This window comes from Lepidochelys olivacea, assembly GCF_965140295.1.
Source record: "Lepidochelys olivacea isolate rLepOli2 genome assembly, chromosome: 1".
NCBI lineage: Eukaryota > Metazoa > Chordata > Testudines > Cheloniidae > Lepidochelys > Lepidochelys olivacea.
In genome coordinates, this window is record NC_140411.1 from 23,932,072 (window position 1) to 23,958,054 (window position 25,983).

Genomic DNA, 25,983 nt, shown 5'->3' on the forward strand with positions numbered 1-25,983 from the left:
ATCCCCCCTCATTCTTCTCTTCTGCAGGCTAAACAATCCCAGATCCCTCAGCCTCTCCTCATAACTCATGTGTTCCAGTCCCCTAATCATTTTTGTTGCCCTTCGCTGGACTCTCTCCAATTTATCCACATCCTTCTTGAAGTGTGGGGCCCAAAACTGGACACAGTACTCCAGATGAGGCCTCACCAATGTCGAATAGAGGGGAACGATCACGTCCCTCGATCTGCTCGCTATGCCCCTACTTATACATCCCAAAATGCCATTGGCCTTCTTGGCAACAAGGGCACACTGCTGACTCATATCCAGCTTCTCGTCCACTGTCACCCCTAGGTCCTTTTCCGCAGAACTGCTGCCTAGCCATTCGGTCCCTAGTCTGTAGCTGTGCATTGGGTTCTTCCGTCCTAAGTGCAGGACCCTGCACTTATCCTTATTGAACCTCATCAGATTTCTTTTGGCCCAATCCTCCAATTTGTCTAGGTCCTTCTGTATCCTATCCCTCCCCTCCAGCGTATCTACCACTCCTCCCAGTTTAGTATCATCCGCAAATTTGCTGAGAGTGCAATCCACACCATCCTCCAGATAATTTATGAAGATATTGAACAAAACCGGCCCCAGGACCGACCCCTGGGGCACTCCACTTGACACCGGCTGCCAACTAGACATGGAGCCATTGATCACTACCCGTTGAGCCCGACAATCTAGCCAGCTTTCTACCCACCTTATAGTGCATTCATCCAGCCCATACTTCCTTAACTTGCTGACAAGAATACTGTGGGAGACCGTGTCAAAAGCTTTGCTAAAGTCTAGAAACAATACATCCACTGCTTTCCCTTCATCCACAGAACCAGTAATCTCATCATAAAAGGCGATTAGATTAGTCAGGCATGACCTTCCCTTGGTGAATCCATGCTGGCGGTTCCTGATCACTTTCCTCTCATGCAAGTGCTTCAGGATTGATTCTTTGAGGACCTGCTCCATGATTTTTCCAGGGACTGAGGTGAGGCTGACTGGCCTGTAGTTCCCAGGATCCTCCTTCTTCCTTTTTTAAAGATTGGCACTACATTAGCCTTTTTCCAGTCATCCGGGACTTCCCCCGTTCGCCACGAGTTTTCAAAGATAATGGCCAATGGCTCTGCAATCACAGCCGCCAATTCCTTCAGCACTCTCGGATGCAACTCGTCCGGCCCCATGGACTTGTGCACGTCCAGCTTTTCTAAATAGTCCCTAACCACCTCTATCTCCACAGAGGGCTGGCCATCTCTTCCCCATTTTGTGATGCCCAGCGCAGCAGTCTGGGAGCTGACCTTGTTAGTGAAAACAGAGGCAAAAAAAGCATTGAGTACATTAGCTTTTTCCACATCCTCTGTCACTAGGTTGCCTCCCTCATTCAGTAAGGGGCCCACACATTCCTTGGCTTTCTTCTTGTTGCCAACATACCTGAAGAAACCCTTCTTGTTATTCTTGACATCTCTGGCTAGCTGCAGCTCCAGGTGCGATTTGGCCCTCCTGATATCATTCCTACATGCCCGAGCAATATTTTTATACTCTTCCCTGGTCATAAGTCCAACCTTCCACTTCTTGTAAGCTTCTTTTTTATGTTGCCAGCTTTCATGTAAATAAGCACCCCGACTTTCACAATAAGCCAAAAATCAAGCTTAATCCCACTTCAAAACAAAGCCAAAACAAGCCAATCCCTAAGAACTCCAACACACTATGTGACTAGATCCCCTAGGTGTGCAGTCTGGGACTGTGATGGGCCCGCTGTGCACACCTGACTCTTTCACCTCCCCGCCCCCCACCCCTGCTTCCTGGGAGCAGATATTAAAAAAAAAAAAAAAAAAAAACCTACAAGCCATAAACGAGCCAACAAGCAACTCAAAAGCCTATTATGCCAAAAACAAGCGCAATTTCTGCTTTTTTTTGGGTGGGTTTGGCATGTCTGCTGGTGCTTCCTCCAAATAAAGCTATAATCCAGTCTGTCATCACAACTAACTATGCGGGTGTGATGGACTTCAGAGTGCCTTTCAAGTGAGGAGTACTCAACGGGCGTAACTAGCACACCTAAACAAATGCAGTTTTTATGTAAATATACTAAGTATGCATGGGGTGGGAGAGGAGAAAAACGGGATGGTTTCTGAACAATATTTCTCTGAAGCATCAAATCTTCCATTACTGTTTGTTTGCACCACTAAGATAATGTACCTTGTGGGATAATTGACAAAGCAGCTAATGTCTTTTGTTGGTAGTTACAGTTAAGGGAGAGGTATTTGATATTTGCAAGTTACTTTTTACAAGTATATTCCAAGTTCAATTAATATATTGTTATTAAAAAATGTAAAAATGTGCTTCAGACTTAGTCTGCGCTACAAAGTTTCGCCAACATAGCTGTGTCAGCTAGAAGTATGGCGGGGAAAAAAAAATCACACCCTCTATCCAACAAGCAATGCTTTATCCTCCTCCGCCCCCGCCTCCCATTCAGATCCAGCTATGTGGACGGCAGAGTACTTCTGTTGGCTTAGTTAATGTTGTTCATGGAGGTGTTTTAACTATGCTGTCAGAACTCCTGTCATCCCCCACTATATCTCCACTAGGTTGCTCTGCTGGCACCGCTAGACTGGCAAAGGCTCATACTGTTTCTCAGGAGTAAGGCTGCTCCAACACTAGAGATTATGACTAGGATGAATTACAGGCAGTCCTCGGATTTACGACACAGTTGGTTCCTGAAAATTGCATCGTAAGTCTAAATGTCGTAACTCAGAACCACAATACACTCCATTGCGGGACCGAGCATCGTAAAGTCAAAATCAATTGTCGTAAGTCAAATCAGGGTGTCAATTCAGAAACATCGTAAGTTGAATGCTGTGAAGTCGAGGACTGCCTGTACTAGTTAAGGACAAGTTTGCAAAAGGAACAGTTGCAACTGGCCTGTATTTAAAAAAAAAAAAAAAGAAAAAAGAAAAACGAAAAAATGATATGATTGGAAACATAGTTTTTAAGAGGTGGTTATTCCATTTTATATTTAATCTTCATTTATATCAAACTAAAATTAAGTTGAATTATCTCGCATTGAACTTGAATTGTTCTTCTTCAAGAGATAGTCCCTATTGTATTCCACAGTGGATTACACATACACCCTGTGTGCCTATAGTTGGAGAATTTGAAGGTAGTGTCCATTGGTCCGCGCATGCACCCTGGCTTGCCTCGTGCTTCTGACTGAGGTGATAAAGGGCAAGGCGGACTGATCACCTCCTTAGTCCCTACTCACCACTGCATGGTCAGAGTCAGAATCTTTAGCGTCCTCAGCCCCATCCTTTCCTGTATCCCATTCGAGTACCAGACTTATGCCCAGTACTCCGGGCTTCAAACTCTGCACCTTCGGCCCACGATCCTTCTCAGTCAGCGATGACCATCAATGCTGCCTCTACTGTCTCGGAGAGGCCCACGCTGTGGCTCAGTACAGTATTTGTCAATCTTTCACCAGCTGTACCTGAGAAGGACAGGCACTTTGCCTCTGTAAGTACCTCATGGAATTGACCATGAGGCCTCAATCGGACCCAGGCTGGGGACATCCTACCCCCAACATGCCCAGTACCCGGGCCTGAATCTGCAAGAAAGGCATTTCCTGCTGCAGAGTGTGACTTCAGTGCTGGAGGATCCGACCCCACAGCGAGGCCTAGTTGGGAGATTAGGAAGCATGGGACTAAATCTTCATCTAAATCCATTCCAAAGATATCAGATCTGCCTAGAAGCAAACCCACCGGCCCGGCTCATGAGGATGTCTTATGTCTGGATACCATCATCATCGCCACCACCAATGGCCCAGACAGTCAGAGTCCCTCTTACACTGAGGAGATCTGGATCCATGGTTGCACCATAGGGCGTTTTTCCTGTCCCGGATCCAGAATCCCCCCTTCCATTGGGATTCTCCATTTTTAGGGAGCTTATATCACCTCTGAGAGACCTGTCGGTGGGACGGAATTTATCATTCGCACTTATACAAAATGTACACCTCTCAGTCAGCACCGATGGTACCACCATCAGAACCCAAGTCAACTCTTTCCTTCTCAGGAAACTTGGAACCATTTGAGGAACTGATTTTCCTGTACTGCCATTCCCTACGAGGCCCACATGACCCTAGGACCAACCACCACCTCACCTGACTCAGTGTCATCACTTGCCTCCCCTACAAGAGAACCTCAAATTTATCCCCAGATTCAATAGGGAGGCAGGGTATTACACTCTGGTTCTGGCAGTTCCACCTGAACCAGCCAGACTGCCATCACCACCGCTGGATGAAGTGGTGGCTTTGGCATTCCCCCCCCCCCCCAACATGTGTCACTCCATTTGTAAGACAAAACCGTAGTTGCCTTCAGGCATGGCTACAGTCAGTTTATGCCCCAAGCCGCTATTCTATGAACCTCGCACTGAAAGTTTCCACTAAGGTGCCGTTGTCCCTACTAAGTTGGGGAGCCCATGTGGGCAACCACATGGCACAGGGAACATGGACATCTCAAGAGTCCAGAATGCACATCAATGTCCTGAAATTACAAGTACTATTGAAGGCATGCGAGTTCCTTCTTCCTTTCATCAACTCTCACCAAAGCACTATGATGGTTTTCTACATCAACATACAAGGGGGAGCGAGATCTGCCTCTCCGAGTGCAGAAGCAGTCAATCTCTGGAACTGGTGCATCAGCAATCAGATCACCCTATTTGCAGCCTACCTTCTGGGGACGCAGAATATGCATGCAGATGCTTCACGATTGACCACAAGTGAGAGCTTCATGACATTTTCATATGATGGGGAACCCCAACCAGGGATCTGTTCACTTTCCAGGCCAACAACAAGTGTGCCACATATTGCTCCAGGGGAGTCATAGCTTACTGCTCCCTCTCCTTTTTCACTATAACAGTTCAACTATGCCTTCCCTCCGCTACTGCTTCTGTCACAAGTGTTATGCAAGATCAGACAGGATAGAGTGACAGTCATCCTGATAGCGCCTTTCTGGCCCAGACAGTTTTGGTTCCCCAAAGCCTCCTATGCCTGTCATCTCATCCTCTGATTACCTTCCCAATCTTCCCTGAGCTCCTAACCCAGTGCAATGGCAGGATCAGGCATCCCAATCCACTACCACTTCACCTCAGGGCGTGGTATTTTAGATGTTTGTCAGCCCTAGAATGCGTGTGCTCCTCGGCCGTGCATGACATCCTTTCTAATAGCAGAAAGGACTCAACTAGGAAACGTTACCAATCTAAATGGAAATGCTTCTCATCCTGGACACAGCAGAAAAGCGTTCTACCAGAAGCTACGGGTATCCCACTCATCCTCGACTATATCCTATCTTTAAAGACATCAAACCTATTCCTCAGTTCCCTGTGAGTCCACTTGGCAGCTATCTGTGCATTCCATCCCCCTGTGGAAGGCTACTCTATTTTCGCACACCTGCTAACCACTCGATTCTGGAAAGTCCCAATAAGAACTTTCCCACCCTCTCAAAAGATAATACCCCGTGGGACTTGAATCTTGTTCTTTCAGTTCTGACACAGGCTCCCCTGCCCCTTTGAATCCTTAGTGACTCGCTCAATGTCCCTCCTCTCCATGATGCTCATCTTTCTTGTACCCATTGGCAAGGAGGGTTAATGAACTTGGCGCAATGATGGCAGACCCTCCATACACTGTATTTCAGAAAGATAAAGTTTCTTTATACCTACACCCCAAATTTATCCCCAAAGTGGTTTGGAATTTCACCTTCACCAATCCATTCCTGAAACCACACACATATGTTTTAAAAAAAAGCATAGGCTCCACTCCTTAGATGTTTCACGAGCCTTGGCCTTTTACCTGCAGAGAACAAAACCATTCAGAAAGTCTTTGAGGCTGTTTGTCGCTGTAGTGGAGAGAGTCAGAGGTTATGCCATCTTCATCCAGAGTTTCCAAATGGATATCTGATTGCATTCTACTCTATCAGCTCTCAAACTTCCCCACTCCATGAGAGATCAAGCCACGACTGTAGCGTCTCTTCAGGATGTACCCCTCTTAGACATCTGTAAAGCGACCACATGGAGCTCCATCCACATGTTTGCAAGATGTTGCATTCTGGTACAAGATTCGGCCACTGATGCCTCATTTGGTACGGCAGTTCTCCATTCGACCTTACCATCCTCATCCTTGCAGCTCCTCTTACTTAGGTACTGCTTGTCAGTCACCCACAGTGGAATACCATAGGGACCATCACTCAACGAAGAGGAGGTTACTTACATGTAACTGGAGATTCTTTGAGATTTGTGGTCCCTATATAGTTTTCCATTACCCCTTCTCTTTTCCCTGTACTTTGGATCTTACCTGATTTGTGGTAGAGAAGGAAGTGATGTGGCAGTTGAACCACCCCACCCTTTATTGCCTTGATCAGAAGTAAAAGGTGAGCCTGGGTGCATGCTCAGACCAACAAATGCTACTTTCAGATTCTCCAATTCCAGGCGCATGGTGAACATACATAACCCACGATGAAATACATATAAGGACCACACATCTTGAAGAACCTCTGGTTACAGGTAAGTAACCTCTTCTTACATGTAATTACCACTAGGTGAGCAAATACAAAAAATGAAGTACTTGTAGGCAAAATCATCAACAGCAGGTGCTATTGGTAGGCTGCCACTAACTTGCTAGTCTAGTTTGTAGGAGAAGGCCCAAGTCTTAACACTACATCATCCATTAGTCCCATAAGACTTTACAAATTTTATTTTTGTTTATCTTGAGGTCGTTTAAGGCTTTCCTTCAGAAACTTGCTCCAGGAAACTAATCTTTTGAAAAGAATAACTGAATAAAAATCAAAATATTTTTAAGTTTCTGAGAGAATCTCTTTAGAGAGGCGGTGTCTGAGGGCAGGACTGGAAGCTAGGAACGCTAGATCTAATCCTCTCTAACACAGACTTCCTTTTTACTTAACCTCTCTGCCTTCCTTTCCCACATCTGTAAAAGAAAAATTTAATCCACCCAGCATGAGGCTTGAAGATTAGCTAATCATTTGAACAGTGCATTAGATATGAAAAGCATGATCAAAGTTCTAAATATGGATTTGATTTACAATGTGTGCTTTTTGGTATTTCAGTTCACTCAGAAGATGCTGGATAGCTTCTATAACTTTGCCTCATCGTTTGCTGTCACGCAGGCCCAGATGACACCGAATCCCTCTGAAGCTTTCATCCCTGCAAATGTGGTTCTGAAATGGTAAAGAAAAACATCTCAAGCAATAAGCTTATTTCTAGGCACCAAAACTGGGTTTCATAGCACTGAATTAACTTTCAAATCTTACTTTGAAAATACTTAACTAAAAGTTCTCCTTTTGACTTTGCTACACTATAGTAGCTTCTTGTATTCTGTTCTACATAGCCTCTTTTTAAATACTAAACTTGGATCATTAAAATACTGTACCTATCTCACTCTTGTTTGCTACCAGGCAGTTTAACCACTACCTGCAGTATGTGGCTGATTCCGGAAGCCGCCTTTACTCCTTGTAATGGTACTGACCATAGGAAAGCAGAACACACTGCCGTCTCTTGGGCTACAATCAATGTCTGTTAAGTTCTCAGGAGCACTTAGTTAACAACACTGTATGAACACTCCTAGTCCTTTCCCCACAAAGTCCTCACGTCTTAGGCCAGGGTACATGTATTCAAAGGATGTTGACCTAGACCAAGTTTTAAAACACTACTTAAAAATGATTCAGACTGCCTGAACATGGTTTGACCATCTAGTGTGGGCAGGGCAAAGAGCATTAAATGAGTTCAGCCTAATTAGTTAAAAATTATGCCTCAGACTGGTTTGGGTAACGGTTCCTAGCCAGCATAGTTGGGAAATGTGGGGGGGACGGACTTTTAATATATAGTAGCATGTCAGAGTTACGAGCACCAGAGTTTGATGAACTGACTGGTCAACCAGACACCTAATTTGGAACTGGAAGTATGCAATCAGGCAGCCGCAGAAGCCCTCCCCTCTCCACCCCCTCAAAAAAAAAAAAAGAAAGAAAGAGAGCAAATGCAGTACAGTACTGTGTTTAAACATAAACCACTTTAAAAAAAAAGTTTTTTAAAAAAAGATGATTTGACAAGGTAAGGAAACTTTCATTTAAATTAAGATGGTTAAAAGCAGCATTTTTCTTCTGCATAGTAAAGTTTCAAAGCTGTATTAAGTCAATGTTCAGTTGTAAACTTTTGAAAAAACAACCATAATGTTTTGTTCAGAATTACGAACATTTTAGAGTTATGAACAACCTCCATTCCCGAGGTTTTTGTAATTCTGAGGTTCTACTGTAGTTAGTGGTTCTCCTTTGGGCTTGGAATTTGAAATCCTAAGGTTTATTCTGAACATAGCTGGTCCATTCTTATCCTTTGATTCTGATAGCACCGAGAATGTGCTAGGCACTGTACAAATGTAAAAGAAGGCAAGATCCCTGAAAGAAAAACGAAGGGTAGGGGAAAGGAGTTAAACAAATAGTCAGGACAGTGTCTGGTCAAGTCCTGATACAATTTTGATAAGGGCCAGCTTGTGTGTGACAGTTGAGGGGCAAAACCGCTAGGGATGCCAAGTACCAGCAAAAGGACCTTTCCAGAGAGCGGCAGGAGGTCCATTTCACTGGGGAACTACACTCTGTGACCCTGCTGGGATTCTGGCATGAAGACTTGCTTAAGTGTCCTTTGGCCTTTGGTTAAATAAGTTAGGTTCCTGACAGGACATTGTTCACTACATAAATGCCTCACTGAATCTGTTGAAAAGCCCTGGAGGCAGGGATGCACCCATCGCTTTGCACCAGGCCATCAGAGGAACATGAACGGTGAGGACAGGACAGGCACTCTGGAGGTCTGCAGAGGCTGTACCAGTACATTAAAAAAAAAACTAGAAATAGAAAAACTGAAGTGGGCCAAAGCAAGATAGGATCAAGCAATCTCCTTAGCTGATAAAAGTTTTAATTGATCTAGTAATCTGATCACAGCCATATAGGGTACCAGTAGTTTGGCCCAGCTGGAGCAAGAGTTTGAAGAGCTTCACACTCTGCTCTCATTTGAAGTTGTATCAGATCTTTCCAGAGATGACAGTATTTCTTTCCTGTGGCCATTGACTATTTCATCAATGTGATCTGTGAAGTGTGGACAACTTGTGTAGAAGTGAGGATTTTGAAGCTTGTTTTTGGCTTCTGCAGGATCAAAGCCTGTAGTATATTTATTGAAAAGGTCTCATAAGTCTCATATTCTGCCCTGTTTTTGGAACCTCTTAGATTATTAACTTTGATTATAACAATTCATTGTTTTCATCACTTATGCTCTTTGTCCAAGATGGCAGCAATAGAGGAAGTAGGATGGTCTGTGAATAGTTAATTTCACTAAGTGTTAGCACACTGTAGGGAATGTTAGCATCTAAAAACCCATTATTTTTATTTCTTTAAATTCACCACTGGATTTTTGTGACATGTACTTATATTTGTAAAACATAAATGTTGGGGTTTAAACTACTGTCATTTCAGCATACACAGAAAAAATGGCAAACTACTTATATGGTGCTCTTCGTATGCATTATAAGGGAACATGTCGCATATGCATTAGTCTTCGATTACATAATCAGATACGATATTTTCCACAAGATCAAGAGCCTCATTTATTTCACCAGATGGAATAAAAGGGGACAGAATTAAGGGTATATGGACAACCTTAAACGGGCGTTTTCTGACTTTTGAGTGCTTGACTTTACAACCTGAATAATGTTCTTATAATGTATGTATGTTTAGTATGTAATCCATAAAACGTTTTAGTTTTGTTAAATTTTAATCAGCTACACCGTAAAGGTAATGACCTAATGGAATATACCTCTCACTATCAAAGTGCCTGAAGCATGCCTGGGAAAACAGGCTTTGAAAAGACCATGCAGGGGAAAGATATATTTAAACAGTTTTCCATGCTGTGTGTGGGGGTAATACTTAAATCTTGCCTCTGTACAGGTGACTTAATCTGTGATCTGGGCTAGTTCTTCTGTAATGGTTTGGAAAACTGAAGCTGTAATTCTTGAGTTGCATCATTGGGAAGCCATTTTAATTGGTACAAACTTTTGTCTCTTCTAGGTATGAGAACTTCCAGAGACGACTGGCTCAGAATCCTTTCTTTTGGAAAACATAAACTTCAGTCATGTCTTCTGAAGTGCTCTCCGACTATAGTCATGTCTTAAAGATACAGTAAATCACCCCACTAAAGAAAGTTGGTGCAGTAATCAAAGTCTAAACAGACCACATGGATTTTATAGTACCACTGGAACTTATTTAAAATTAAAAACCTGAAAACAACTGCTCATCTTTGTGTTTTTTTCTAGCTAAAAATATTGAACATCAAGAAGTCAATGTTGTATCTACATCTTTATAAGTGCAATTGTATCCATTTGTAATTACGTCCCATTTTAAAATGGCTGTACACCATATTTGTACAAATTTTATGAAGTATTTACAGTTTTTTGTTTAATGGTAAAGAAACCAAATTGAACCCTGTTCGTCTTATTCTTAAGAAATGCTATCAGGCTAAATCACAGTTTTACATTACTAATATCTTGGAACTAGGTGTAAGATGCAATCACTTCTTATATTTCACTCAGCATAACAGTCTAAGGGTTGGATTCCCAGCTGGTGTAAACTGGCATAACTTCATTTTCCCTTGTCCTTGCAGGGCTCGATCCCAAGGGTTATGCACTTCCTTCCACTTGTGAGTGGATGGGCGGGGCAAGCCTTTGGGCCTCATTTTCTCCACTCCACTTCAATCTATCTTTTAAAATGGCCATCACAGACCAATTCAGGGCCCCAAATTAATATTCTGTAATGCCAAGCAAAGGACTTGTTAGTGGGGAGAAAGAGGGAGGAAGGTTTGGGCAGCAGAGGCTATTTATAGTGGAGGCTCTTGATGGGTTCTTACTTAGCCTGAGGGGTTTACTTTTTGTTTGGTATGATGCATGATCTGCTATGGAGGGGGGAAAAAGTCTAATACTTCTTAGTATTCAGAGTTTCTTTTTCACTAGTATATAATAGATAGTGGGGTTGCAGCGCTATCTTTCAACAGTAGTTTAAAGGGTCTTGGTTCTCTTAGGCTTGATTAAATAAGCTTATCAGATGCAGTCAGTAACAGTCTTGTGTTGGCCTTGCTCTACATGAAGCTGCCCTGACAACCAGTTAACATCTGTTTGACATTCTAGTCTCCTTTGTACTTTGCTGTGATTCTATTCCAAGGAAAAACAAAGGCACCTCCTATTGTTTCTGGTAAATTTTTCCTTCCCTTATGTATTCCCAGTCTCAGGGATTTGAACTAAATCAGTGCCTTTTCACAGCCTTTTGCTAGAGGGAATTTTAACATCTGTTTCATGCTTAATGTCTCAGTACCGTTCCATATGCTACAAACAAGATTCTCTGATCCTAAAAGTGTTTGAAAAGAGGAATCTTTCCCTTTTACTAAACCAGCTCTTCTTTATACATACACACAGAAATATGGGAGTGTTATAGCTGCATTATACACTGCTCTCAAATTATCTAGTTCCTCACCCCTAAATTCTTATTTTGTTAACCAGTTTGCTTTCATTTTAAACTATGGATTGAATTCAGTCTCAGGTGATCCAGTTTGATTTGAAAACTTTATTCTTCTGATTTCTGCACATTTCTCTTAACTTTTTAGTTTCTTCGCCATTCCTCAAACAAATAAATCTCAGACTTTAATGGAAACCACAAGGCTTAGAAGGTCAGCAAGCCAGGGCCGTAACCTATTTGCGGTAATATTTCACTTTTCCCTTAATCTCTTAAGTAAGTAGTGCTGCTGGAGCATGGTAGTATCTAGTCCTTTTAGTGCAGCTGTGAGGCAGGGAAGAATTATCCCTATTTTACAGATGGAGAGACTGGCTAGAAATCAGTGAGTTGCATAATATGTTGGGTAGAAGATACTTTGCAGTAAATTGCTCATGCCTAAAAACAAAAAAATGCCATTTGGGATTTTAAAGTTCACTTTTTAAGATTGTTTAAAGTCTAGTCTTTGTCTTGTTTTTCTGAGTGAGACAGTGGCTCAAATGTCAGTGAGAAGGAGGATAGTCCAGTGGTTGGAGTATTAGCCTGGGATTTGGAAGACCTGATTCAACTCTGTTCTTGTAGACTTTGTAGTGACCTTGGAAAAGTCACTTAATCTGTCTGTGCTCTATCTATAAAATGGGGCTAATAGTACTTCCTTCCTCACCTGGGTGCTATTCTTAACACCTTAGAGATTGGGAGGTGCTTTTAAGAGGACAGCTACTCTGCATCTCCTGAATATCATTCTGCTTTACTGGGTATGAAAAAGCAAGACATTCAAAGATCACTAGTCACTTCTGAAAATCATGGCTGAGCTGTTTAATTGCCTATGTTTCTCTGTCTGTCTGTAAAAAGATATTTGCCTTTGGAAAGTGATTTGCAATCTATGGTTGTAAAGCACTGTATCAAAGAGGAGTTCTAGGTTTTATTGGCTAAATGAGATTCTACACTCAAAGGGACTGCAGGGTGAGAGATCCCAATAAATCAAAGTTTTACAAATGCAAGATTGGGGGACTGCTTCAAGCCTACTAGGGGGAAGTGACTAGTTTACTTCCATTGTCCAAGGAAACAGCAATGCAGAAAGTAAACAGCATAAAGGGTAGTGAGATTAGCGGTCTATCACAGGAGTGTGTGGGTGAGATTCTGTGGTGTTCAATGTGCAGGAGGTCAGACAAGATGATCATGATAGTCCCTTCTGACTTTAGTCTACAAGCATTTAAAAATGAAAAGGAAACTAATTTTAGAACTACATTTGAGTTTTAAAACTCTTAATGTTTGAGGTGGGAAACATGCTTTTTCAGCAGATAATGTTCCTTTAATTCCTAAAATTTCAGATAGCTATTCCTCCACCTCATTAGTTGTGCTTTTTTCCTATATACTTATTACACGTGACAATGCCCTTTCTTTGTAACTCTTCATTTCCCTTGTGGCAATCTAAGGGCTTGGAGACACACACATTGTACTGCTTTATGTATACTAGGCTAGTTAAAAAGCAGTGCACCTCCCTTTAAGGTGGATGCAATTATACTGGTATATTCCTGTAAGGGAAGGGGAAACTACACCACTCCAAGGCAACTTTCATACCACTATAACTGTCCATGCTAGGGGTTATACTGATATAGCAGTTTGGGTAGAAAAATCACATTTCTGATAGCTAAATCAATACAAAAACTGTCTGTAGATGAGGCTTTAGTCCAGTCCCTGTACAAAGACTAGTGTGCAAGAGGCGGCAGAGGGGGGCTCAGTCTGTCAATCAATACTTTTCCTGGCATAGCTCTGTCAGTGAAGAGTGGCAGGGATCTACCCTCTTCCCCGACAGAGCTATGCCAGCAGAACTACATAAGGTAGATGGAGTTATACTAAGAAAATTACACTTTTTATCTTGCGTGGGGGCTGGAATAAAACCTACTAGGAGTGATTTGCTGGTATAATATAGTGATATAGCTACACTGGCAAAGTGCTCCTACTGTAGACCTGGCCTTGGTCTCCATATTCCATCCGTATACAATGCTACCTAACCAACACAGTGTAAGCAGCGTAGCATGTTGGTTTAATGGTAAGCAAGGTGTGGGTGGTTTTGTATTTAATCCATAGACCAGCACGCATGTCCCAAAGGAGGGTCTGCATCACTCTCCCCAACTGACAGGTGGAGAGAGAACCACATAGAAAGTGACTTGCCTGAAGTTGCACAGTCAGAGGTGGAGCAGGGAGGATAACCCTTCTGTATCCCCTTTCAGGCCTTATTGAACCCACCAGCATCAATGTATATAGCAAAGGTTAGGGCTCAATTTCTGTAGAAAAAGATAGCTTAGTTTTCCCCTCTCTGGCAGTATAAGAAGCTCTTCCTTTTTAAATACTTAGTTGTGATTGATAGCCCAAGAGAGGCTAGTCTGACCATCCTATACATTAAACTATATTTACATGTGTCATTTTGGGGCTCTAGGAATTTCCATGATGAGAAAACTTTACTGGGAATGTTATATAGCTGCAACTGGGTCTACTGTCTCTCTATTTATGCAAAAGAAAATGGGTGCACACACTAAATCCTCACTCTCACTAAAAATCTGTATTCACTCCACATTTAAATACTAATCATGTGAACTGTAGGATGCTAAGCTCTGCCCTAATGTGTGCTGCCTTTCAGTCTGAATAAATTTTGATCACTATAAAAATAATTCCCAAACCACTCCCACAATGCAGGTTTCAGAGTAGTAGCCGTGTTACTCTGTATTCGCAAAAAGAAAAGGAGTACTTGTGGCACCTTAGAGACTAACAAATTTATTAGCGCATAAGCTTTCCTGAGCTACAGCTCACTTCATCGGATGCATTCAGTGGAAAATACAGTGGGGAGATTTATATACATAGAGAACATGAAACAATGGGTGTTACCATACACACTGTAATGAGAGTGATCACTTAAGGTGAGCTATTACCAGTGGGGGGGAGGGACCTTTTGTAGTGATAATCAAGGTGGGCCATTTCCAGTAGTTGACAAGAATGTCTGAGGAACAGTGGGGGGGAGGTGGGGGAATAAACATGGGGAAATAGTTTTACTTTATTCACATCAGCCACACTATCAGAGGCTCGTTCACCTGCACATCTACCAATGGGATATATGCCATCATGTGCCAGCAATGCCTCTCTGCCATGTACATTGGTCAAACTGGACAGTCTCTACGTAAAAGAATAAATGGACACAAATCAGACGTCAAGAATTATAACATTCAAAAACCAGTCGGAGAACACTTCAATCTCTTTGGTCACTCGATTACAGACCTAAAAGTGGCAATTCTTCAACAAAAAAACTCATTACACAAAGTAAAACTATTTCCCCATGTTTATTCCCCCCCCCCTCCCGCCCCCACTGTTCCTCAGACGTTCTTGTCAACTGCTGGAAATGGCCCACTTTGATTATCACTACAAAAGGTTCCCCCTCCCACTGCTGGTAATAGCTCACCTTAAGCGATCACTCTCATTACAGTTTTCAGAGTAGCAGCCGTGTTAGTCTGTATTCGCAAAAAGAAAAGGAGTACTAGTGGCACCTTAGAGACTAACCAATTTATTTGAGCATAAGCCATCCGATGAAGTGAGCTGTAGCTCACGAAAGCTTATGCTCAAATAAATTTGTTAGTCTCTAAGGTGCCACAAGTCCTCCTTTTCGTTTTACAATATATAGCATAGGCCAATATTTTAAATAGTAGTATTTTGTATCAAACTGTTTCAGACGTTAGAAACTGTTGCGCTTTTGTGCATTGGTTAGATGCATTTTAAAGAGGAGTCATGTTGGATTTACCCTCTTAGTCTTTTTATTATTGTGCTATGGAGAGAGAGTAAACTAACTTCACCAAGGGAAAGGGGGAACTTTGCCCTCCAGCAACCAGGGGCTGTGGCCGTTTGCATGGGTAGGTCTTAATGAAAGAGCAAATAAAAAGAAATCCTTCCTTCCCAGACTCTAAGCAAAGCCTGAAAGTTCATCCCGCAGGAGGCAGAGTGGGCAGCTGGGCTTTACCCTGCCTGGCTGACGCTCGGACTGCGACACACCCACCCGGGAACACCTCCCCTTGCGCTGCGGGCAGAAACTCACGGGTGGGCGGGGCCCTAGAGCCTCTATTATGACGTAAGCTCTAGCAACAAGTGAGCTTCTCTCGCGTCCTGGATACGGCTCCATCCCTCCCCCTGCAAGCTCCCTCCCCCTCCCCCTGAGCAGCCCTTTGAATCCCTGGCCCCCCAGCAGCTGGCTTGTTTGCCTTCTCCTTCCCTCCCTCCTCAGGGGCTCGGGGGAGGAGGCAGTGGAGCAGGGAATGGGGGAGAGGCGAGGAGGGCAGCGTGCTAAAGTAGAGAGAAGCTGAGAGGTGGGGAAGGCGGGAAGGTGACAGCCTCCTGGAAAAGGAAAAGCAGCGCAAGCCCCTCTGCTTTCTGCTGCTTCACCTTGGTGGAGGATGTAAAAATGCTGGACAATATCCATGCTGCAATCCTCGAGTCTGGCAAGAGCGTGTTCCCAACGCTCCCGAAGCTCACGGCGGATGGTAAGGCCTTCACGCCCCCCGGAGCCTGATTCGTGTGAATTTCATTAGGGAGACTCCTACCTACAACGGTGTTCTCCAGAGGCCCTTTGTGTGTCTGGTGCATGCTGGGGATGCCCATCCATCCTGCCACTCGCCCTACAGCGCTACGTACAGTGCCTTAGGCACAGACATGGCAGCCAGGGTGTCTGGGTTCTATTCCTGAGTCTGCTACGGACTTCCTGCATGACCTTTGGACAAAAGTCACTTGCCAAAAGTCTGGGCCTCCGTTTCCCCATTTGTAAAATGGGAGAAATACTAGTCTCATGGGAGGGAGATTTGCTCAGCTTAACTCATCTTATTTGAAGTGTTTGGTGCTCTAGAAGAGTATAGCGTGTGTATCTATCCAAGGATAAAATACAGCTTAAACGTAACGTGGAGTGTGAAATACAGGAGGGTTGTTGGATCCCCTTATGCCTCTCAGTAGTCCAGTCCTCTCACAAGTATTTGCATGGAACTTCCATTGACAAGTTTCCCTAGTGACTGGGTTTAAGGTTTGCTTTTGGAAGGAAGAGGGGTATTTGGCTTTTTAATGAAAGCTTTAAGCTTCCTATGATGCTTTTCTGTGCTGTAGTGATGTTGCCAGAAATGACAGGTCTTAGTGCTGTTCTAAATTCAAAATCTAAGCTTGTGAAAACTAGTTTTTGAACTCGGAACATCTGTCCACTGTTATGTGTCAGGCTGCAAGAACTACTTGCCCAAATCATTTAGAATTTGTAGAAAAAATCTGTTTCAACCCCAGACTCTTACTGAGGGTTTTAGAAGGTCCAAATCAGGAACTTGGTTGAAAACTTAACTATGGAGCAAGTACCATTGCTCTATAGTGAATGTATAAACTATGCAGGATGCTTGTGATTACACTGGGATGCTGCATTCTTATTAGTCAGAAAAGAAGAGTCCTATTTTCCACGGAGTGTGGCGAATTTGTGTGCTTGTCACTAGAGATCATGACATATTGTGTTTCACTTGCGTTTCAGAAGTCTTTAGTATTTGGGCCAATGTGTCTGAATTTGTGGAACGGCATCTGTCAATGAACAAGGTGGGCCTCACATCTTATTCCTCCTCTTGAACCCAAATGTTTCCAAAGATTCTGATGCACGCCCATGCCACTAAAACCTGTTATGCACGCCTCCTCTTAAAGCAAGAGGCATGCACAGGCAAACCAAACCAAAGGTACATTGTGGTCTACAAATGTGCCACAAGCCTCTCTTCCCTAGTTTACTGAGTTATTCAGCACAGTGTAGCATGGTAAAGTTAGATTTAAAAAAAAAAAAAACCAACCACGTAGATCTATATGTAAGGAAGCTTAACACTTTTTATAGAGGTGGGAATTTTAGTATGATACCCCTTTAGGCCTGTTTTCCATGCTAAGAACAGATTTTAAAAACCCCGTTGTGCTAATTTCTTTTGTTTTTAAAGGAGAAGTAACCCTCTTATTTTAAAAATTAGCCTTTCACAAAATGGCAAATATGTTAAGATTGGTACCAAGCCAACAGGTTGCTCTGGGGATTCCAGAAAAATCTAGCAGTGCCCTAACACATATCTTTGGCTATTTCAATTCATTGTATCTAACAAAGAAATATAAGTTTCGTAAGGTATTTAGATTGCTAGGTTAAGCACCTAGAACCTGCTCCAGCCAATCCTTGATTGTAGGGGTAGTACTTACTCAGGGGAATGTAGTCCAACTATAGCCTATGCTGCTACTTGGGTGGGTAGGAGGTTTACTCAGTGGGGTGAGGATTTGCAGAGTCGAGCTCTTTGGGGCTTCTCTAGATTAGGGTTATTTATTTTGCAGTTACTATATCAATGTTTTTTTTCAAATAGCGAAAGGGAGGGAGAGGAGAAAAATAGGAAATATTTGGTGCTTTCAGGAGCTCTGAGAATTGCCCCATCCCGCATCCCTGCACTGGAAAACATAAGGTGTGGACCGGATGTCAATCACCACCATCAAAATGCTCTGGCATAGAATAACAAATTATGAATTGATTGTGATTATATAGAAGCAAAAATGTTTCCCCTCCTTCCTGAATATTTATCATTGCTTATTTTTATTATTTATTAATAATATTTATTATTGCTTATTTTTCAGGGTGTCCAAATACCAGGGCTTGGAACATTCTCCTTTTTAAGACAAAAATTAGATGTCGGCAACAATAAATTTATCCTTATTCAAAGACCTGTGTTTCTTCTGTCTGAGAAACTAGCCCAGATTCATGGACTCAAACTTGCCAAAATACACACTCCTGGTAAGAAGTTTGATTATGGCATTTGCCTTTCTTTGAAACATATTTGTCCTGTGCTATAAAATATCTGACAAGATTAATAGCTAAGCAACCAAATGTGATACATGTATAGAATTCCTTCACTGATAACAATGTAGGCTCTGTCGATAAGACACCAAGAGGGAATTTCTTTACAAGACACTGTTGCTTTTATATTTATATCCTGTGTAAGGTTAGTATGTTGCTGTTTGAAATGTTCTTTTACCTTCTGACTGCATAATGCCACATCTGTGGAGCTTTTATGGTAGCTGCAATATATTCTAGTAAAACTTTTTTACCACTGAAATTCCATATGCATCTTGCACAATACTTCAGCTCTGCAAATTCAAAGCTTTGTGCCAGGTTTTACACATGCACAACTCCAAGTCTAAAGTGGCCTGCAACCGGTTTTTTATTTTATTTTAGTGGCACATACCTTAATAGAGTAATCAGCTTAAAATAGTCCCGAACAAACAGTAGGTTTTATGAAGCACGCGTACAGTTGTATGTATTCTGAACAAAAGGAGTTTCACATCAATACCATCATGTTTGCACAGAGTGGGGAGCAATGGTATTGATTATGCCTCTCGTGCAGCATCATGGGGCTGCTTTAAAAAAAACACTCTTTTGAGTTTGAGTCTCAATCTGGTGCCTCCTGGTGACAGAGCACTGGTACTGAAGGCAGAGAAATGGGCCGGCAAATTGTTAGGGAACTGTACTGTCAAAGGTAACAGATCTAAGAACTGGCCAACACAGTCTTTGTACTATTTTAACTATATTGGTTTGAAACTGGTATAATTAAATCGATACAAATGGATGCAGTTACACTGTTGTCAAGTTGCCTTATATGGGAATAAGCTGTGCTTACACAGGTAATGCTTATTCCCATCATAAGCTATGCAGATATAAGGCACCTTTATACCTGCATAAATAGTGTACACACTCGGGGTTGTACGATTTATCTATATCTGTTTTAAAGAAAATTGCACTCTTAACTGGAATAGTTAATTTGGAACAAAAACTGAATGTAGACCAGGCCTGATTCTCCTCTGCATTATGTTGGGCTTATGCGGATTTCAATAGTTATGTGGAGTTAATAGTTACATTGGTGTACAGCAAAGGGGTTAATGGAGTGCAGAATCAGTCCCCATATCTCTAAGATGCGTTGCAAAATGAAAGTTCTGATCTCTTGTGGTTATCAAAGATCACTGTATTTAAGAATAGGTGTCCTGGTTAAATTCCTTCTCTAGTTTCATGTTCCATCCCCCTGCAATTTCAACTGCATACAGTATTCTTCACTTCCTGCCCTGCAATCCTGTGCTGTATAGCTGCCATGTTTTATTTTTGTATTTTCATATTGAGGAAGTCATCCCTGTATAGCTGGCATAGCAGTTTGCTTTTAAAGAGCTTGGGATCCTTCAGAATAACAAGCTATATGGAGTTGTAAGAAGGTCAGTAAAATGGATATGATAATGAGCTAATAAAGGTTTTGTGAGGCTTTATTCATGGTTGTAAAGTGCTTTGAGCCTTTTACAGGAAGGTGCTACGTAAGTGCAAAATGTGATTCATTAATTCACAGCCTTGTTGCTGCTGTTATTTAGGAAGTCTGCTTGCTGTTTGAATTAGTGGGTTCCCCTGATTGTTGATTTCAGGTGATATCCCAATTATTCAACTGAACTTCATCATGTTATCCCTGGAGGGTCCCTTTAACAGGGAGATAGTGGAAGGATGTGTAAAAGAGACCCTGCTTTTTTTCTCACGATCCATCGCTATCAAACAGAATGTTGAATTCGCTTTCAAGGGAATCGGAGTTCTCGTTATCCGGGACAACAAAGTGAAAATGAAATTTTACAAAGATTTCCTTCAAGCCATGGATGGCAGTGGCAATCTGGTGAAAGCTCTTTCCAATGTAAGTTTATCATTTTCCCAGGAGAACTTAAATTATTTTGAGTCAGTATCAGTCAATAATGTCTATTAGGCAGGTGGTGGGTCACACTGTGCATACAGCTAGTCTTGTACTGTATTATTCTTACCTTGTCCTCCCATATTATCATAATTTATTTATTCTTTGTTTTCTAGTAGTGCTTAGAGGCCTCCATTAAGTTCAGAGCCCTGCTGTGCTTGGTGCTGTGGATACACATAGTAAGAGACAGTCCCTGATCAGCAGTGCTCACAATCTCAACAGACAGGACAGCTCAACGTTGTTATAATGTTGTTATCCTTATTTTAAAGATGGGGAACTGAGGCACATACAAGCTCAGGGTATGTCTACACTGTAATCGGAGGTGCAATTGCAGCACATGTAGACATACTCGAGCTAGCTTTTTTCTAGCTAGCTCAGGTACCAATAGCAGTGAAGCCATGGCGGCACGGAATGAGCCTGCAAGGGAGTCTGAGTATGTACTCAGGTGGCTAGCCTGTGCGGCCATGACTTCACTGCTGTTGGGACCTGAGCTTGCTAGATTAAAGCTAGTTTGGGTATGTCTACATGTGCTGCAATCACACCTCGGATTGTAGTGTAGACATGCCCTAAGTGACTTACCCAAGGGCACACAAGAAGATTGCGGCAGAGTCTGGAACAGAACCCTGATCTCCTGAGTCCCATCCAGTGTTTCTCTCCCAATCCTACATATTGCATCCTGTCATAATGCTCTCTGGGACAAGGACCATCTCTTGACTACATGTTTGTTCAACCGTCAGCACAACAGGGCCCCGATCGGCACCTCAGGGTGCTACTGTTGTACAAATAATAATGAATAATAGTACTCTGGGCAAAGAAAATGAAGGCCTGAGTTTGTGTCCCTCCTTGGTATGAGGACAGACATTTTAGCTGTGGGAAAGACTTGCTGCAGCTTTGTGAATGAAACCTTAACTGGACTAACTGATGTCTGTTCAAGTCCATAATCTGCAGGAACCGTACAAACAACCAGCCAAGCAGTGCTTTAAAACCACACTAGTAACATGTGTTAACCATGTACCTATCTCCACTTGCTTCTCTACTGGAAAGTAAATATCCTCTTTATTGAGTCTAATGATTCCTGACCACTCAGAAATCATGACAATATTATCATCTATTATCAGTGATTGGCTGGGACAGATTCCATCAGTTACAGTGAAGGACAAATGTGAATGAAATATAATTTTGTGACAGGATTTTGGAGCAGCAGCCTGTTGTTTTAGAATTAGAAAGGGTTGCCTTATTTGTTACCTGCTAGACAATGTCCTCTGAGTTATCTCAAATGTCTGTCATTGTAGAGGCCTGGGACAGGCGATTCAGTCATTTCAGGCAGAGAAACTGCTATGTCTCAGTCCCGTGGTTGCAGTGTTGTCATGTTTCCAAGGTGAGTACTTCTGCTTCTTTACCAGTTCACTGACCAAGCTAGCATCTCCTATCTTACATTTGACAGCCCTGAATCTATTGTGTTAGGGCTTGTCTACACATAGAATTATTACTCCAGAATACCTATTCAGGGTAGCTATTCCAGGATAACTCTATGTGGGGGCACTCTTTTTCTTTAAAAAAGTATTAAGCTAAATTGGAACAAGGCACTTTTATCCCAGGATAAGAGAGTCCACTCATGGAGTTATTTAGGAATAGTTCTTGCACTTTAACTTCACACTTTACCATAATCTGAATTAACTTCCAAGTATAGACAAGGTTAAATAATGTTTTTCATAATGCTTCACCTGCCTCATCTCTTTCTTTTGTATAAGATTTCAAAAGGAGTTTAAATATGTATGTTGCCTGATTTTTACGTGAACAGCTTCCATTAAATTATGGATCTGGCCTTAGACTTACAAAAGCATATGGTCATGTATGTTACTGGTATTTGTGGCATTCAATTGAATGAATCCCTACCACCAGTCTTCCTGGGTAGAAGATCCACGGGAAAAAGTGACAAGTCAAAAAGACAAAAGGATATCTTGCTTCCCTCTTCAATAATTCCCTTTCCTTCATAACCTAACTGAGGCACACAACCTCCCAGGGAATCATTTCCTCCTTTCCCCCAGAGGAGGAGTTCCACCCTGTCTCCCCCTTTCTGCCCCCATGACACTGGTTCAGAACAGGAACTATCCATTCATGTAACAGTGATGGGTTTAAAATATGACACTTTGTGAATCATCAGGAGTAGACTTTTACCATTAGAAAAGTGAACTTTTCAAGGACTTTCCAATAGTATCAATTATTTGTTTCTAGTCCTAGTACCTCGTGATATGTTGAACTGTAAAAATTACAGCACTGTCATGATATTTAAGGTAATTTTTTGAATTTCTAAAATATATTAGTTTTATTTTTTCCTCTCCCTCCGAGTCCCATTTGGGTGGACTTTAGGTAACTGAGGGGCTGATCCTGAGAGGGGCTGAGTACCCACTTCCAAGTTGCTCAGCTCAGTTTCCGCACACCTGAAGATGCTCAGCACTTAACAGAGCTCTTGCACCTTGCAGGCTGGGATCCTATAGGAGCCATAGGCGCTGACTCCATGGGTGCTCCGGGGCTGGAGCACCCATGAGGAAAAATTGGTGGGTGCTCTGCACCAACCAGCAGCTCCCCGCCCTGCCCCCTGCCTGAGCTCACCTTCGCCTCTGCTCCACGTCCTCCCCTGAGCACACCGCGGCTCCGCTTCTCCCCCTAGCTCCCAGCGCTTGCCGCCGCGAAACAGTTGTTTTGCGGCAGCAAGTGCTGGGAGGGAGCGGGAATGCAGTGCACTCTGGGAAGAGACGGGGCCAAGGTGGGGATTTGGGGAAGGGGTCCAATAGGGGCAGTGAGGGGGCAGAGTTGGGGCTTTGGGGAAGGGATTGGAATGAAGGTGGGGCAGGGGTGGGAGTGGGGGGACAGGGGGCGAGCACCCACCGGCGCTGGGAAAAGTGGGCACCTATCATGGGAGTCTGGCTCTAAATGAAGGGGAATGTAAAACACAGCAGCAGTTTTCTGAAGCATCTCCAATAGTGACATCTCTGTCAAATGTGTAGCATACACAGAATACATGGTGTATTGATGTGGTGTGATCTAAAGGGTTTATTGGTGTGGCTTGGGATGAAATGAATCACACACACTCATGCTGATAAAGCCTTCAACATAGACAGGGCCTAACCAAATTCACAGTCCATTTTGGTCAATTTCACAATCATAGGATTTTAAAAAAATTTAATTTTCATGATTTCAGATATTTAAATCTGAAATTTCAAGGTGTTGTAACTTTAAGGGTCCTGACCCCAAAAGGGGTTGTGGAGGCGGGGAGGATAACAAGGTTATTGTAGGGGGGACTGCGGTACTGCCACCCGTACTTCTGCGCTGGCAGCAGCGTTGCCTTCAGTGCTGGGCAGCTGGAGAGCAGCAGCTGCTGGCCGGGAGCCCAGCTCTGAAGGCAGAGTCGCCGCCAGCAGCAGCGCAGAAGGAAGGATGGCATGGCATGGCATTGCCTCCCTTACTTCTGCGCTGCTGTCTGCAGAGCTGGAACCTCGGCCAGCAGCCACCACTCACTAGCTGCCCTGCTCTGAAGGCAGCAGCACAGAAGTAGGGGTGGCATGGTATGGTATTGCCACCTTTATTTCTATGCTGCTGCTGCAGGGGGTGCTGCCTTCAGGGCTGGGTGCCTGGCCAGCAGCCGCTGCTCTCCGGCCACCCAGCTCTGAAGGCAGCGCGGAAGTACCATAACGCCCCCCCCCCCAACCACCTGTTGAGTCGGGACCATAGGTGCCAACTCCGTGGGTGCTCCGGGGCTAGAGCACCCACAGAAAAAAATTAATGGGAGCTCTGCACCCCCATCAGCCAAGCTCCCCTCCCCATCCCCCCGTCTCACTTCATCTCTGCCTCTGCCTCCTCTCCTGAGCATGCCGTGTCCCTGCTCTTCCGCCTACCTCCCAGTGCTTGCAGCCGTGAAACAGCTGTTTTGTGGTGTAACAAGCTCCGGGAGGGAGCGGGGAGGAGCGGGAACACAGCGCGCTCAGGGGAGGCGGTGGGGAAGAGGCGAGGCTGGGGCGGGGATTTGGAGAAGGAGTCCAATAGGGGCAGGGAGGGGGTGGAATTTTGGCAGGAACTTTGGGGATGGGGTTGGAATGGGGGCAGGGCAGGGGTGGGGAGGGTGCAGGACAGGGTGGAGCTGGGACAGGGCCAGGGACAGAGGGGGGTCCAGCACTCACCAGCACCAGCAGAAGTTGGTGCCTATGGTCAGGACCCCAGTTTGAGAAACGCTGGTCTTCCCCGTAAAATCTGTATAATACAGGGTAAAAGTACACAAAAGACCAGACTTCATGGGGGAAGACCAGATTTCACAATCTGGGATGCGTTTTTCACAGCCTTGAATTTGGTAGGGCCCTAAACATAGAGCTTTGGTGTCCTTCGGTATAAAAGGAGTTATAGAAATGTAAATGACTGAGAATAGTTAAACTGAATACTTTCTGCCTTACTTCGTGACATATAGATTGCCATAAAGAATAATTTTTGTTACTGTCCATTTTTATGTAAATCATTTTTATGCATAATCCTTAAGGCTGCTCTGTATTCTGCTTTTGAAAAGTGCAATCTTTACAGTAGTGCTAAAGATGCTTGTGTGACCAGGTTACTAATACAACATTGTGCCTTCTATTCTGGCATATGTTCTACAAAACAAACTGATATCTTTTCCTTGTTTGCAGGATTGAGTTGAAGGAAACAGACAACAAAGCAGCCATGGAAACCATCACAGAAGAACGTGAAAAGTCCAACAAGGAAAAGGAGCCAATAGAAAAAGAGAGAACTCATAGTAACAGTAGCAGTAAAAAAGGTAGGTTGTCAACTGAATATTGATACAGGTTCATTGTCATTCACTTGTCAGACAATAGGGGCCAGGTTTAAAATGTGCAGTTTGCACATGGTCTGGCACACATTTAACAGGTGTAAGCATCCATCATGGCAATGATCAGTCACGCTAGCCATCATGGAACGGAATCACAAAAGGGTCCAACCCTTCCAATTCAAGAAGATATTTCCACTCAACTCTAATACCTACACTGTATTGCAAAAGGCTTTCTGCAGTTTTATGAGTTTGGCTAGGCAAAAAGCATTGAAAGTTCAGAAAATCTATTAGCATTCCAATATGGTGTGTGTCTCGTACAAAATCACAGCTGGCTTTTATTTGGAAAGAAAGCATCCTCCTGTGATGATCATTTGAAGGCTGCCAGCCTATGCCAATACTGAATTCTATCTTTAAAGCTGGGAAGCAATTTTCATTCTAACCCTCACTTTCAAGTTCCTCATAAACGTCACAAAAATAATCCTTTAGGGCTGTAAATTCCCATGCTTAGGGTTTATCTCCACAGGAAAGTTTTATCAGTATATTGGTAAAAATAAATGAGTATAACTCCCTGTGTGGACACTTTTATTTTGGTATGTCATTCCACATGAGGAGTTACACCGGTATAAGTATATTGGTTTACATTCACACCTTAACTTATATTGCTGTAACTTTCCTGTATAGATAAGTCGTGAGTCTCAGCCAACAAGCCACATTCTGCATTGTGCTTTATCAATGGACAGGGAATGGAGTCTGAGACTAGTTGGTCAAAGTTAGGAAGAGACAAATAAATCAGAAGTTATTCAGA

At 43.1% G+C, this 25,983-nt stretch overlaps 2 protein-coding genes across 5 annotated transcripts in view; both read left to right on the forward strand.

Moving 5' to 3' along the window:
* HIKESHI (heat shock protein nuclear import factor hikeshi) overlaps positions 1–10,331 on the forward strand; it is a 35,382-nt gene extending 25,051 nt beyond the window's left edge. For all 3 annotated transcript variants that reach the window (XM_084625122.1, XM_084625120.1, XM_084625121.1), the window contains exons 4-5: positions 7,113–7,231; positions 10,113–10,331. In XM_084625122.1, the coding sequence (XP_084481248.1) occupies positions 7,113–7,231; positions 10,113–10,167 (174 nt within the window). In that variant the 3' untranslated portion in view covers positions 10,168–10,331. The remainder of the gene's footprint in view (positions 1–7,112; positions 7,232–10,112) is intronic.
* A 5,418-nt stretch (positions 10,332–15,749) lies between these two features.
* Positions 15,750–25,983, forward strand: part of CCDC81 (coiled-coil domain containing 81) — a 30,371-nt gene continuing 20,137 nt past the window's right edge. Inside the window, exons 1-6 of one of the 2 annotated variants that reach the window (XM_084646208.1) lie at positions 15,750–16,105; positions 17,119–17,180; positions 18,231–18,387; positions 20,055–20,311; positions 21,658–21,743; positions 25,039–25,166. In XM_084646208.1, coding sequence (XP_084502334.1) covers positions 16,027–16,105; positions 17,119–17,180; positions 18,231–18,387; positions 20,055–20,311; positions 21,658–21,743; positions 25,039–25,166 — 769 coding nt within the window. In that variant the 5' untranslated portion in view covers positions 15,750–16,026. The remainder of the gene's footprint in view (positions 16,106–17,118; positions 17,181–18,230; positions 18,388–20,054; positions 20,312–21,657; positions 21,744–25,038; positions 25,167–25,983) is intronic. The other variant, XM_084646209.1, reaches the window with a different exon arrangement.